The sequence below is a fragment of the Accipiter gentilis genome, chromosome 17, assembly GCF_929443795.1.
Source record: "Accipiter gentilis chromosome 17, bAccGen1.1, whole genome shotgun sequence".
NCBI lineage: Eukaryota > Metazoa > Chordata > Aves > Accipitriformes > Accipitridae > Astur > Astur gentilis.
Window position 1 is genome coordinate 5,723,781 of NC_064896.1, and position 14,342 is coordinate 5,738,122.

Below are 14,342 nucleotides of genomic sequence, written 5' to 3' on the forward strand. Positions count from 1 at the left end.
GTTTTATTGCAAGGTTTAGGGATGGGCAAATCCATGCAACTGGGATGGCAGCCGGTCTGGGTTAAGTGCTGAGTGGATGGACAGATGGATGGTGCATGGTACCCTAAAATATTTTTGGGTTAAAAGCGGTATCTAAAAATCCCAGGAGCAAATATGATGCTCCCAGGCAGCTCTGGAAGAAGGGAAGGGACTGACTCTGACCCTTGTGACTCCAATAATGGTATTTTTAACTGTTTTGCACAACAACGTCCACGGATGCCGGGTTTAGGACCACAGGGAAGCGCAGAGCTATTCCCTTGCTTCACCCCCAACCATCACGGAGGTCTTTCCAAGAGTTAAAAAAAGCGACAAAAATGACCCAAAGTGAGATAAATAAACCTAAAAAAGGATGGTATGGAGGAGACATTTGGGCTAAGCCTGGCCGGGCAGTAGCGAAGCGGCTGGTGAGCGGCTGTGGGACCAGGGCCCGTGGATGCAGCCCCAGGAGCATCATGGTGTGCCTGGCGGTGACACTGATGGAGTCGGTCCCTGATGAGTCCCCACGGCCGTCACACTCCACGAAGGACAGAAACAGGAGGTTTTAGTGGGGGTGGCAGGGAGGGAATGAGCATAGCCCTAGTAACAGTGTTGGGATTTTACATTTTGAAGCGGAGCTGCTGCCTCGAACTCTTCCTTGCCACCCCAGGAGGGAGGACCTGGAGTTTTTTGCATCACGCTCACAAAATCCCTTTAAAATCCTGCTGGGGGAATTTGTGGGCACAGGGAGGTCAGTCTGAGCTGGCTGAGGCAGTGCTGCCCTGCAGGGCCAGCCCAGGGGCTACCGGCTGCCTCGCTGGCTCCAGAGCATCTCCCACGGGGGCTGGGATGCTGCCATGGGCCGTGCCGGTGGTTTTGCCTGCAAATTTGAGGAGATTGCATGCAGGTCATGGGAAGTGCAGGGGTAGCTTGAGAAAACTCCTTCTGAGCTGGCGAGCCATGTTTCTACTCACAGTCAGTGCCTGGGGTGAAAAAGTAGCACTTTTCTGGATGCATGTGGTCCTCAAACTCAGCCATGCGTTGGGCATCTGCGAAGCTGTGCCACCGATCACTCAAAAACACACTGTTGGAGCCGTACCTGGGCGAGGATTTAGCTCTAGGTGTTGGACGCTGATCCTTGGGCTTCCCAATTCCCCACACAGAAACCCCAGTGCCCTGTGAGCACAAACCAGGAGGCAGGTTGGCAAGGGGTCAGGTCTTAAATAACATCTTCTAACATCTTCTAACATTTTCCTGGCTATTTCCTCCGGGAACTCTTGTTCATTCGTTGCATTGAACAGGAATAGGGAGGTTTATTTGGACGAAGACACAGAAGTTATTTCATCCTTTCAGGCTGTGATAACTCATCTAATAGCCCCATTACATCTGGCCACGGCACCGCGTCGGGCGTCTGACCGCTCGGGGCTGGACGGACGGGGAGGAGAGCGGCAGGATGAGATAATCTATTTTGTCTGCTAAGAAAGAAAAAAGGATTTTTGGCATTAGTAAAAGGCAGGTGATTTGAGAAAATAGCAGAGACTTATTAGAGATAAAGAACTGGATGGGGGTGTAATAGTTGGAGGTATAGGAAAAGAAAGAGAGGGACGCGGGGGGAAGAGGGAGAGAGACTGGTGTGAAGGGAAAAAGGAAAAAAAAAGGAGAAGGTAAAAATTTAGGGGGTGAAATTGCTTAAATTTCTGTGCAGGCTGTGGGGGTCATGTCCCTGCAGCTCTGCAAAACCCGTTGGCTGCAGAGACGGGACCACTGGGAGTGATGCCCAGGGAGGTGCTGGTCCCGCGCCCTGTGGGTTTAATGAGGAAAAAAGGGGAATTATTGTGCTGGCAGCAAAATGTGGTATTCTAAAGATAAATTAAAAATTAAGGGGTTTTGGCATGGAAAGCCCTGGTCAGCGTGGAGATGCTCATCCAGCTGGTTTAGGTGAGGCTGGCGGGTGCTGCAGCTCCATCCCATGGGTGCCAGGCTAGGGGCTTGCAGCAGCCCCTCTCCCTCAATCTGCCTTTTTACAGAGGTAAGTGAGAGCAAAAAAATCCTCCCCAAGGTGCTACTGACTCCCAAGAGACTCAAAGCCCCAAACCCCAGCTTTTTACCCCCAACCTGGGGGAACCCAAGAGATGTGGTGAGGCCGTGACAGCCGTATTTGAGGCTGCTGTTACCGAACAACCTGGAGCCATTTATGCTTCAAATGGGAGGGACGGTTTCAGTCGAGACCATTTGCAATCACAGCAAGGCCTATATTTTTCCTGCAAATGACTATACTTGAAGAGTGATTACTTCATTTTAACTCGATTGCTCCTGCAAGGCGCTCGGGGGCTGATGGCAGTGAGGAGATGGGGCAGGGGAAGGGCTTGGGGACTGCGAGCTCATTCTGTGTGGTGCTGAGCGCTCGCTGCCCCCCGACCCCTCAGCTTTCGCTTAGGGTGGAAGGAGATGCTTGGGGAAGGATCAGGGATGGGATTTGAACCCCAGGAATGGGATGGAGCTTGGTCTCGATGGGTCGTCACTAGCTCCATCCCTGTAGCTGCATGGAGCAGTGCTGTCTGTCCGTCTGTCCTTCCTTCCTCCTTGCTTCCCTCCATCCCTCCTTTCTTCCCTCCATGCAGGATTAGTGCTGTGCCATGCAGGATGGGTGCTGTGCTGTGCCACCCCCAAAACCATCCCTGTGCCCCTGCCTGCACCCCCTGGCCCTGTCCTGGCAGAGCTGCGAGGCAGGTCCCGCCCCCCCCCCCCCCAACTCTGGGAGATGGCGACAGGCCCTTTGCCAAATTTTCCTCCCTTTCAGACCGCTGACACAAACGGGATTTGAGCTGGATGTGCTGGAGGAGGAACTGTCCTCACCTAAAGCCCTGCCGGCAATTCCTGCTTGTCCCCAAACCTGCTGGCAATATGAATGCAACCCCTCCCTGCATGCACACATCTTCTTGATGCATCCCCTGCGTGTAGGGATACATCCCCTCCACGCATGAATACATCCCCTCCATACATGCATACATCCCATCCATACATCCCTTCCATGCATGCATACATCCCCTCTATGCACCCCTTCTCTGCATCCTCTTCATGCATGCGTACAGTGTCTCCATGCACCCCCTCCATGCATATATCCCCTCCACGCAGCCAGCAGCACTGCCATCCTGGGGGGGGGGGGGGGGGGGGGGGGCTCTTCCAAGCCCCTTCCCCCAGGGAAGGAGCCCCCCGGGAGCTGACAGCCGCCCGTGCCGCCCTGCCCTGGGCCAGCGCCAGCCGTTCGCGGGGAACAAGGCGCCTTTGTGGAGCCCACGTCTCTCTCCGGCTCCTCTCATGCAAAATTCGGGCCGCGTCCCCGCAACGGGGGTGGCAGGTCCAGGGTGCATTAATGATCCTCGTTAAGCAGCGCGGATGTATTACCAAATTAATCCCAGAGCTCACCCGAGGAAGTTGTGGCTGGGAATTTTTCCTTCGTGATTTGGGCTGTGGGGTGACAGAACAGGATGATGACATGCTGGGGAATTGGGGACAGTTTTATTGCGACATGCTGGCTGCAAAAAAAACCCCACCTTTCCCATTTTGGTTTGCAATACAATAGGTTTGGAAACACAATTTTGAGGTTTAAAAGGCCGTGGGAAGTGCGGTGCATCGCTGGAAAAGGCTTGTGTGGCTTAAAAGCTCTGCGTTTTCAGGTTCGTTCCCCCCAAATCCTGGGAATGTCCTGCTTCTGCTTGGCCACAGCTGCATTTCCTCCCCCAAACTGAGATGTTTCAGTTCAGCTGCTGGAACCGCCCCACATTCCTCCCCGGACTGTCCCCAACTTGTCCCTTGGGTACTGCACGACCCGGGTCCTCTTCCCAGCAGGATTTGGGGGGGCTTGTCCCTTTCCTGGGGACCAGGGGGGGCCCTGCAGAACCAGCACCGTGCCAGCCCTCTCCTGCCTTCGCTGCTGAGCATTTAAGCGGCTTAATTCCTTTATCGGGCATTATTTTAACAAGCTTTTAGTGTTGCTGGAAGAGGATTTGTCAGGATCGCTCTGTGCCTGGGCTCGGGGCTGGTGTGGTTTGGAGAGAGGTGTCCATCCCCCTCTGCTTTCACCCCAAAATGGCCCTGGGTGCTGATCGGGGATGTGTGTGACATGGCCGGTTTGTCCTGGGAGCCCTGGGGACAGACACATCGCTGTGAGCAGGTGCCACCACGGTGCTAACCTGGTCAGGGAGGCTGTTGAGAGCAACTGGGGGGAACTGGAAATTGGAAGGAACACGTCGTGCACCCCCGTGGCACAGGGAGGGGTGACACTGGGGACACCACCAGGGGGAGGGAGGGTTTGGGGCTGGCAGCTCTGGGGTGACCCCAGCCCTGCTGAGCCCCTGCCCTGGGGAGCCGATGTGGCCTGGGAGGAGGAGGAGGAGGAGGAGGAGAAGGAAGGAGGAAGAGGAGGAGGCAGGGAGGGGCTGTGCACTGTCCCCAGGGCTGTGCAGTGTCCCCGGGGCAGAGCAGTGTCCCCAAGGCAGTGCGATGTCCATGGGTCAGAGCAGTGTCCCCAGGGCTGTGCAGTGTCCTCAGGCCAGTGCAGTGTCCCCAGGTCAGTGCAGTGTCCCCGGGGCTGTGCAGTGACCGTGGGTCAGAGCAGTGTCCCCGGGGCTGTGCAGTGACCGTGGATCAGAGCAGTGTCCCCGGGGCTGTGCAGTGACCGTGGATCAGAGCAGTGTCCCCGGGGCTGCCAGCAGAGCCACCGGTTGCCAGCAGCAGACTCCTTTCCTCCGATGGCACCAGCGCTGGGACTCTGGGTAGGGGACACCTCACACGTGGACCCACGGGGACAGGACCATTCCCAGGACAGGACCATGCTCCCAGGCTGGCCCAAACACAGCCAACACCCAACACCCCCATGACCCCCACGCACAGGTGACCCCAGCCCTGCTGTAGCCTTCTTCCCCTCCTCCTCCTGCTCCTCCTCCCCACAGGGACGAAGGCCCTGCAAAACAGGCTGTTATTTTTAGCTCTGATTTAGCCGGTGCATCCCGGGTTTTCCACCTGCAGTAAAGCAAACCATCCTCCCATCCCGGGGAGCACCCGCCATGATTTACTTGGCAAAAAGCTCTTCAGCTCCCAGGAAAAATTCAGCTTTGAAATGAAATTGCAACGATGCAGCCGGGACGGGGATTAAAACCGTGGCAACAATGGCCTTTCTTGACATCGGGGGAAAAGCATCATTGGGGTGCTCAGACCCTCACCCGTACCCCAAAAACCAGCTCCGGGGCTTTGGGTCGTTTGTCCTTCCCGGTTTTCTGGGCAAGCGTTTCTCCCGGGCTGGATTTGACCCCAAATAAATAAGCCAGCCTGACAGGGAGAAGCGACGCGGCAGCATCTCTGGGGATGAGCCGAACTTGGACGAAGCTTTTTGGTGCTGGCGGGTGGCGTTGTCCCGCTTCCAGGGCTGCGAGCTTCCCGGTGCCTTCATGGGGCTTAGTGACACCTGGGTCCTGTCCCCCATCCGTCCCCTCCACCCCGCTGGGTGCTGCCACTGGGTGCTGCCACTGGCTGCTGCCTGGTCTGGTGGGACAGGGCTGCATCATGGCAGGATGCTGCTAATGCCAGGGCCTCTCCCTGCGTGATTTGGGGCAAAAAATCCCAATATTTCCAGCGTTGTTCCCTCCACCTTCTAAGTTGTCACCTGCCCAAGCAGTTTCCCACCCTGGAGTCGCAGCCGGGGCTGGGTGACCCAAGCACGGATCACGCCGGAAAGCTGATGCAGAGCTTCCCCCGCTCCTCGCCCCAAACCTTTGGAAAAACATTTTCCTCCAGAAATAGGGCCGGAGAGGATGTCGGCAAACAAGGCGCCTTTCATCCCCGCTGGCACCGCTGGCGGGGACACCCGGGGGCTGCCAGCGCTTTGTGCCTCCTCCCGCGCCTGCGCCCCGCCGCCCCGGCCGGGAAAGGGCCGGAGATTTTCCTCCTTTTACACCCTTTTGGGGTTTTCTCCTTTCTACTTGCTCCGAGTTACGTCCTGGCCCTCCCTCCCTCCGTCACCCCCTCCCCACCCCCGTGGACGGTGGCTTCGCTGGGTGTCACCGGGGTCCCGTGGGCCACTGTCACCCCCATACAGCCTTGTCCAGGTTTCCAGATCACCATCCTGCGGGAGAAAGCATCCCGTCTCCATCCCTCGAGGACATCCAGCAGGACACAGCAGCTCGTGGCAGAGGAACCAGGGGGGTTTTGGGGTCTCAGGACCCCCCCGGGGTGGGCAGGACCCTCTGTCCCCAAGGAGCGGCAGGACCTTTGTCCCCAGTGCCCGGCCCACGGGGACCACGCTCTGCCCCGGCTCTGCACCACGCAGCCTCGGGTGCATCCCGTGGGTGCTGTGGGGGGGGCACCCGAGGGGCTGGGGGCACCCACCAGCCTGCCCAGGGGGTGGGTGTCACCCCCCGACTTTGCCCAGCTCTGTGCGGTGCAGGACCCCCACGCAGGGTGCTGCTGCACCCCCCCCACCTGCAGCTCCCACTGCCGCCCACCCCAACGACCCCCCGCACCCGCTCTCCAGCTGGGGACCCCCCAGGACCCACTCCAGCTTTGTGGGGACCCCCCCCAACCGTGACCTCTGGGGACACCCCCTCCACAGCTGGGCACCCTTCTGCAGGCAGGGGACCCCCCCCCCTCAGCTGGGGACCCCCCACCCCCGCTGGGGACTGGCCCCACAGCCCTGCACCCCCCTTGCAACCAGGGAGTCCTCCCCGCACCCAGGCCCCCCCCCCCCCCAAACCCCGGGCAGCCGTGCACCCCCCTGCAACCGGGGACCCCCCGCAGCCGTGCACCCCCCCCCGCAACCGGGGACCCCCCCACAGCCGTCCTCTCTCCAGCACCCGGGGTCCCCCTTGCACCCGCTCCCCCGCGTCCCCCCCAAGCAGCCGGCGCTCCCGGGCAGCCTCCCCCACCGCCTCCGGTACCGGGAAAGCCCTCCCGTAGCCGTCGTGTCCCCGTCCCCCCCCCCCAGCCACAGGGACTCCCCCCCCCCCCCCCGCGCTTCGCCGCGGGCGGGAGGCGGGGGCGGGGCTCGTTCTGCGTGTTCTCGCGGCGGCCGGCAGGGGGCGCCCCCGGCCCGCCCGCTGTGGCGGCGGGGTCGGTGTCGGTGTCGGCGGCGGCGGCGGCGGCGGCCGGCGGGGCCCGCGCGGCGCTGACGTCAGGGCGGAGCGAGCCGCCGCCGCGCGGCCGCCGCTATTTGAGGCGCGGGGCGGGCGCGCGTGCCCCGCTGCGCCGCCGCGCCGGAACCGCGGGCCCGCAGGCGGCGGCGGCGGCGGCCCCGGCCCCGCCGCCCGCCCCCGCCCCCCCCCTCGCCCGGTTCCCCCTCCCCTCCCCCCCCCCCCCCCCCCCCCAGCTTCCCCTTCCCGCCCCGGCCGCACCATGCGAAGCGCCCGGGCGCTGCTGCTCGCCCTCGCCCTGCGGGTCTGCGCGCTGGACACCGAGATCCCCGCCGGTAAGAACGGAGCGGGGGGTACGGGGTGTGTGCTTTTGGGGGTGGGGTGTCTGCTCGCTGTGTGGGCGCTTGCGAGCTCGGGGCGCCCTCGGCGATGGGGCAAGGCGGGGGGTCCGGCAGCCCCGGTGCGCGGCGGCTCGCTGCCCGTCCCGCCGCCGGGGCTTCCTCGGGGCGAGCGAGCGGCCGTCGAGTTCGCGGACGCCGGTAGCCGGAGCGCGGCCAGAGGGACCGGGCTGCACCCTCGCACCCCGCGATCCGCACGGCCGGAGCTGAGCCCACCCCGAGCCCGGCGGCGGCCGCTCGCTCCCCGGTACCGGGAGCCACCTCCATCCCTCCTCCGTCCTCCCCTCCCGCTGTAACCCCGGGGAGGAAAAGTTCACCCCGGCGGTAGCGGGGGTTGGCTTGCGACGGGAGACCCGCCAGGGTTTAACGGCTCAGCCGAGAAGCGACCGGGGGGGGCTGGCGCACCGGGCATCGCCCGCCGCCGTCGGGAGCCCGGCGAAGCCCCGCTGCAGCCCCGGGCGAGGGACGGCGGGGTCCGAGTGATTTATTTGCAAAAGCCTGCTCGGCCCGGGGGGTGCCGGGGGGGATTTGGGGACCCGTCGGGAGGAGCAGGTGACGGCCGAGGCTGCTCTCAGGTTGCAGCCACCCCCGGCTCTCTTTATGTCACGGGGATATAATTAGAGTTTTACCACAGCTCGATCGACTTATTTTATTTTTTTAAAACTTATTTTTATTAAAAAAAAAATTTTTTTTTTTGCTCCGTCTCCCTGAGCGTTTCAGCATTGAGACCTGCCCCCGCCCCAAAAAGGAGCACGGCCTGACCCTGCAAACAGGGGCTGGGGAAAGGATAAAAAGCAGAGGCAAGCTGGGGGGGGGGGGGGGCGGCAGCTCGCTCCCGACCCCATTGGGAGGCAGGAATGGGGCTTGGATGCTGCGGGGCGGGTGAATTTGGGGTTCCTGAGAAGCTACCGGGGGTTGTGAGTGCTTTTTGTGTAGGAAACTGAGGCACAGGAGAGAAGGGAGCTGTTGCCTTGCTCCAAGGGGACGTCAGTGCTGCAGCCTCCAGCTCTTGGATGATGCTCTCTCTGTGCGTTAAGGTGTATTTTTGCCTGGTTCTTTAATTTTTTTACCTTTAAAAGGAAGCAGCTCACCTGCATGCAGTCCCTATGTTGGTGCATTGATTTTTTTTTATTTTTTTTTTTGGGTAGTGGCCTCTCTCCAAAAATTATAAATAGTGACACCCATCAGCAGAAAGCAAAATAAGGCTGACCCGTGCGGTGGGGGGGATGATGGATGGGGGGGAATACAAAGCAGCTGAGGCTCCCCATGGCTCATGCAAGCTGGAGGAGATGGGAGGGAACGGACTTGTATTTTGCTGGGGCAGCTGGAACAGGGATAGACGTGTGCTGGGGTGGGGGAAGATGCTGATCTGTGTACGGAGCAGCCCTGTGCTTCAGGGCAGAGCAAGGAGGCAATAGGGAAACTGAGGCATGCAGCTGGTGAGGGACTTGCGAGTCCTCTGCCAGAGGAAGGGGCTTCTGCACACACACCCCACCCCACCCCGGGTGTCAGACGGGGGATCTTGAACTGTGCTGCTCCCCAGTTCTGGGGTGTGCGTCCGTCTTTGATGGCCATCATGGCTGAGCCACAGCAGCGTGTGAGGGGCTGGAGGGACAGTAGTGGGGACCTGGAGCTGCTGGTAGTGGAGTGGGGCTGGGGGGACTTTGTGGGGAGACCCCCCCTCCCAAGCAAACCCTTTCCCCTCTGTGGGCTTCCTTCCCTGCAAGATGGCATTTGCAAAGAGCAGGATCAATCCCGCTTGGGTGTAAATCAGGAGCATGTTTATTCCAGTGTTTCTCCTGGTAGATGCAGAGCAGGCTTAGCTCCATGGTGGAGCTGAAGCAGCTGGGTTCGGCTGGAAGCGAGGGGTCCGCTTCCAGCCCCCGGCTCTATTGCAGGCTGCTTTTTACATGAATACCAGCGTCTGTTCCCGCTGATGTGGTTTGGCTGGCTGCGGGGACATTGGCTGGCTGCGGGGGATATCACCCGGCTCGTCCCTGTGGAGCTCGGGGCTGCATGGCAGGCAGGACTGGTAAAAAAAAAAAAAAAAAAAAAAAAAAAAAATTTAAGCTGGCTGCATGGGCTTTGGGGTAACCCCAAAGCCAGTCACAGGGAGGACCAGCTGCTTGGCTCTGTGGGTATCCGGAAGATGGGTGGTTTTCTTGCTGCTCTTTTGTAAAGAAGGGGTGTAGTGTGATCCCTTCTACAAGTGGGGAAACTGAGGCACGACATGCCTGTGCCCGGCCTGACCTCAATGAGCAAGTGGCTGAGCTGGGAAAGAAGCTGGGTGCCCTGGTTGCAGCCTCCCCCACAGGCTCAGGACGCTGTTTTGCTCTTTCCCGGAGCATGCAAACTTTTGCAGTTCATTAAGATTTCACAGCAACTAAGCTGTTGGCGCATGTCCTGCAATTGTGCTTGTCATGGAGGGGGGCCAGGGTGGTGTTGAAAGGCGCTTGCTGACCCTCCAAACCAAGTGGTCCCTTGTGCTCTTAAGGTGTCAGCTGGCTGTGACAGGGGACCTGTGAGTTGTCACTGGTGTGATTTGCCAGCCTCACCTTTCCTCTGGGGCTCTTTGCAATAAAACACGGAGCTTTTCCCCTTGCTAAAAGCTTCTGACTGGGAAGCAGGCTGGCTCGCAGGGCTCCAGGCTGGGCCATGAGGCAGCGGGTTTTTGCAGGCGCAGCCCTTTTTCTTCTTCCTTTTGCCTTCCCCTGCTAGGAAAGGGTACAGCTCCGCTCCTCTGTAATTGCACCCATGAACCCAGAAACTTCAGCAATAAGTTGCTCTCCAGGTGTACCCCAGCCTGTGTCCCCCCCCTCCGTGTTTCCTGGGCTGTTTTCCGACAGCGCTGGCAGTGGGGACGCACGCCCTGCAGCTGCTGGCGCGGCGTGGCACTCCTGCCATAATTATGCGGAAGCTGTTTTGCACTTGGGTTTGACTGCGTTAGCAGCAATTAAGCAAATAAAATATTTGGGTTTGGAGCTTCAACTTAGGAGGCTGGTGTTGCCAGAGAGCCCTGTACTGGGGTTGGTGGTGTCTCTGGTGGTGCTCGGACTGGTTTTGGGGGGGAGCTGTGGGAGGGTGGTTGCTGCTTGTGTTGGATGAGCCCCTTGCTGGGGGCCAGGCAGGAGGGCTGGGGCAACTCGAGGGTCCTGTCACCCCCTTGGGACAGCCCTTGCAGGCTGGGCAGGAGGAGGCAGGGGTGACCCCAAACCTGTGGCGGCTGTGTTTGTCTCGGCCGAGTGAATGGGAAACGGCCGAGCAGATGCCGTCCCCAGGGCTGGCATTGGGGTTGGGGAGCGGAACAAATCAGCCTGGCGTCCCCTCGCCCCGGGTCGTCAACCGCAGCATTCTTCATCAGTGGGGGTCACGGGGGGATGCTCGGAGAAGCGGGGAGGGTGAGGGATGCCTGTGTCTGTGCATCCCAGCACAGGGGCTGGGTGGGGGGTTCAAGTGGGGGTCTGTCCCCTGGGGGCCTGCAGGGATGGGTGCTGCTGGCAGCCCCCTGCACCAGCCCCCGGGGTGCTGGGGATGGGGTCGGTGTTTTGTGCTCTCCGGGTGCCTGATCCTGCTTTGCCCAGTGTTTATTTTCTCTCCAACCTATGGGCTCTCCATGCCAGGGCATTTCTTTCTCCCCACCCTGCCTTCACCAAGCACACAACGTGCAAGAGCCTTACATTTTCCTTGTCAGTTTGTTTCAGGCTTGGATTTTTTTCTTCCCCCCTGCCTGTTCTGCCGTGCCAGGGAAGAGTCTCTTTCTCTTGCTTGCTCCTACATGTGTGTAAACACCCCCCACAGGCTCCTGCCTGGGGGATGCTCCGGAAAATCCTGTTGATGTGCCCAAGTGTGCCCAGGGCAGAGGTTTTTCTGCTCCGAAGTCCTTGGCTCTTCAGTGTCCCCTTCTCCATGCACTTGGAGCATAGTGGATCTTTACCACCCATGGGGGGTGAAAGCAAAATTTAGGGATACTCTGCATGGTGCTGATGGTCCTGGATGTACCTCTGGCTCTGCGGTGGAGGGTGGCAATGCCAGTCCCGTCCTGTCCCCCCCTCCAACCCCCCCCCAAAAAAAGAAATAAATTGCAGTTGCGTTTGCTTTCATTTTTGCCCTCTTTCCCTTGAGCCAAAAACTCCTGTTTCATGTTTTTTCCTCTGGGTGCTTGGACCTGCCCTGGCCTCGGGAACAGGGATCCTGGTGAGTCACCTCCTGGCCCGAGCTGCGCATTTTTCCCTTTGTTATCCAAACTAAGACAAAACCAGCCCCGCTCCAGCTTCCCTGGGAGCTTTCACAGAGCAAAGTCTAGCAGGATCAGGGCTGCTGGGGGAGCAAGGAAACCTCCTAGAAGACAAGGGCAGATGCTTGTTGGTGGCTTTGACCCCTGCCCTGGGCTGTGACAACCTCCCTGCTGCCTGTTGATGTTGTTTTTTTTCCCCTGACTGCACCCGGGATGGAGCTTTTCCATTGCATGCGACCCAATCACCCCATCCTCGCTCTGCTGGGAGCCCCGAGCACCCCAAAATAGCCCATAAAAAGCCCCTCCTGGCTGCAACCCCCCTCTCCCCCCCTGCCGGGGATTTGCTGCTTTGCTTTTGGCAGTTGTGCAAGGGTTTAAGTGTGAGGGGCTGGCAAGGCAGAGACAGGTAAAATCCCTGCTGCATGCTCAGAGCCGGGAGGTAGCACAGGCTCTGGAGAGCCTTATCGACGCAGCCCTGCCATCTGCCTGCTTAAACCTCCATAAATAAGCTTTTTAATAATCTATTATTAACATGCACTATAATTGTCTTATTAGACATGTCTGGGAACCTTTAGTTACTGCGTGATTAAATGTCAAGATTCCCAAACCTCTTTTCCCTGATGGCAGCTTGGGATTTGCTTTGCAGCTTTCCTTGGATCCCACTTTCCCATTCCAGGCTGGAGACCTCCCCACCTTATACTTGGGGAAACTGAGGCTTTCTCCTCCAGACAAGGAAGATTCCCAGCAATTAGTCCCTGGGAGCTAATTGCCCTCCTTGTTGGCAGCCTTAAAATAAATATGTCCTGGAGATGGAGCTTTTTTCTTTCCGCTGCAGGTGGCCTGGCAGAAACTGCTGCTGATTTTCCTGGGATGGATGCGGGTGGGTGATGGGATGGGGGAGAGGGGGGTGCCAGCCTGCAGTGCCCTGGCCTTCCCTGGCTGGAGGGGGTCCCTGCGAACACAGGACCTGCTCTTCCTTTGCCTGGTGAAGGGCATCTCTGGGGAGGAAGAGGAGGGCTGTGGAGCTGGCGGGTGCTGGAGGGACTTCCCTGGTTTGTTCCCTGAGCTGTTTTTTTTTCCCTGGCCCTGGGAGCGGTTTCTTCTACACCCTCTGCCTGCACTGAAAGCCAAAGTCCAGCTCTGCTCCAGCTGCTGGGAAGCAAAGGCAGAGCCCCCGCCTGTAGGGGCAGCCCTGTCTGTCCTGTTCCCCCGCCCCCCCCCCCTGCCCCAGCTGGCACTGGCATGGGGGGGTCTGTTGAGCTGGTATTTGTTAGTTTTGTGTGTGGTGGGGTGGTTGGTTTTTTTTAATGTCAGGAGTGGTGTTCCTGCTTGCTGAGCGGTCGTTGGCTGCAGCTTATCCCCTGGCTGCTTTTGTGCTCCTCTGGGTCCTGCCTGGGGGGTCACAGCTCTGGTTTGCAGCACCCACCTGTGCCTGGGTGCTGGCCCTGGGGGGGACACACAGATGTCCCTGGGGTAGCCCACGGGTTTCCTACAGGTTTAAGGGGCTCAGGCTTTGCACCCCAATTTCTTCCACCCAGAGAACAAATCCAAGCATGGATTGTGGCGGCTGCGTGCTCTGTGAGCCAAGATGGGGCTGTCCCCATCTTCTCTCCCTGAGTACCTCTGCCAGACCGCAAATCTGGGTGCTGGTGCTCTGCTTGCTGCAGGTGCAGGATGGCAAAGCTCCCCCTTTCCCCTGCTCCCCCCTTGCTGTGGGGACTGCAGGGGGTTGCGGGGGCCCGATCCGGTGGGGTGCCCCGCCATCGGGGTGCCTGAGCAGCCGCTCGCTCTGAAGCAGAGGCAAGGCTGCAGTGGGAGTGCAGGGGAGGGTGATGCTCCTGCGGTTTGGGGTTCAGTGGGGCTGTGGGGTCCCGGTGCATGGCCCCCCTGTGCCTGGCAGACTCACAGCTGGAAGGAGCCTCCCGACTGGCATAGATTTATTGTTTCCTGACCTTCCTGCTCCTCAAAGTGCTCCAGATGTTGAAGAAACAGAAGGTGGGTGAGGGTTGGTGGGTGCTTGGAAACCCCTCCTGCACCCGGTTTCCCCTTTACAGTGTCCTGCACTGGGTTTGGTAGCCCCCAGCTTGGTGAGGGGGGGCTTTGCTGGGCAGTCCTCTTGCTGGCAGGGGAGTGGGGACATGCTGTCTGCCTTGCACCTTGCTGCCTGGGGACCCCTCTGCCTGCCCCACCCAGGGGTGGGCTCTGACCATGGGCAGGCAGGGGGCTTGACAAAACCGCCCCCCCATCCCAGGTGGGGATGCAGTGGGAAGTGAAGCATTTGCACCCTCACTGCAGCTGGGGGGTGTAAATGTGTTGCAGCCAGAGCAACTCTCTAAATATTTTTGTCATACAGCATTTTTTGTTGTTTTGTTTGTTTTTTTTTAATTGGCTTGAAAAATATTGGAGAATTGACCACAACAGGGTAGGTTGTGCTGGTGCAGACCTCCCTGGCTCCCTGTGGCTGCAGCCCCCCTTGGCTGCAACGGGACTGGCAGAGGGTCCGTCCTCTCCCCACTCCAGGGCTGTGCTGGGCTCTGCCCCAGTGTGGCACCCACTGTGTGCTGGGGACTC

The 14,342-nt window shown here is 59.6% G+C and overlaps 1 protein-coding gene across 4 annotated transcripts in view; it reads left to right on the plus strand.

The window, feature by feature from the left end:
- Positions 1–7,289: 7,289 nt before the first annotated feature.
- PTPRU (protein tyrosine phosphatase receptor type U) overlaps positions 7,290–14,342 on the plus strand; it is a 76,379-nt gene continuing 69,326 nt past the window's right edge. For all 4 annotated transcript variants that reach the window (XM_049819722.1, XM_049819724.1, XM_049819725.1 and 1 more), the window contains exon 1: positions 7,290–7,474. In XM_049819722.1, coding sequence (XP_049675679.1) covers positions 7,402–7,474 — 73 coding nt within the window. In that variant the 5' untranslated portion in view covers positions 7,290–7,401. The remainder of the gene's footprint in view (positions 7,475–14,342) is intronic.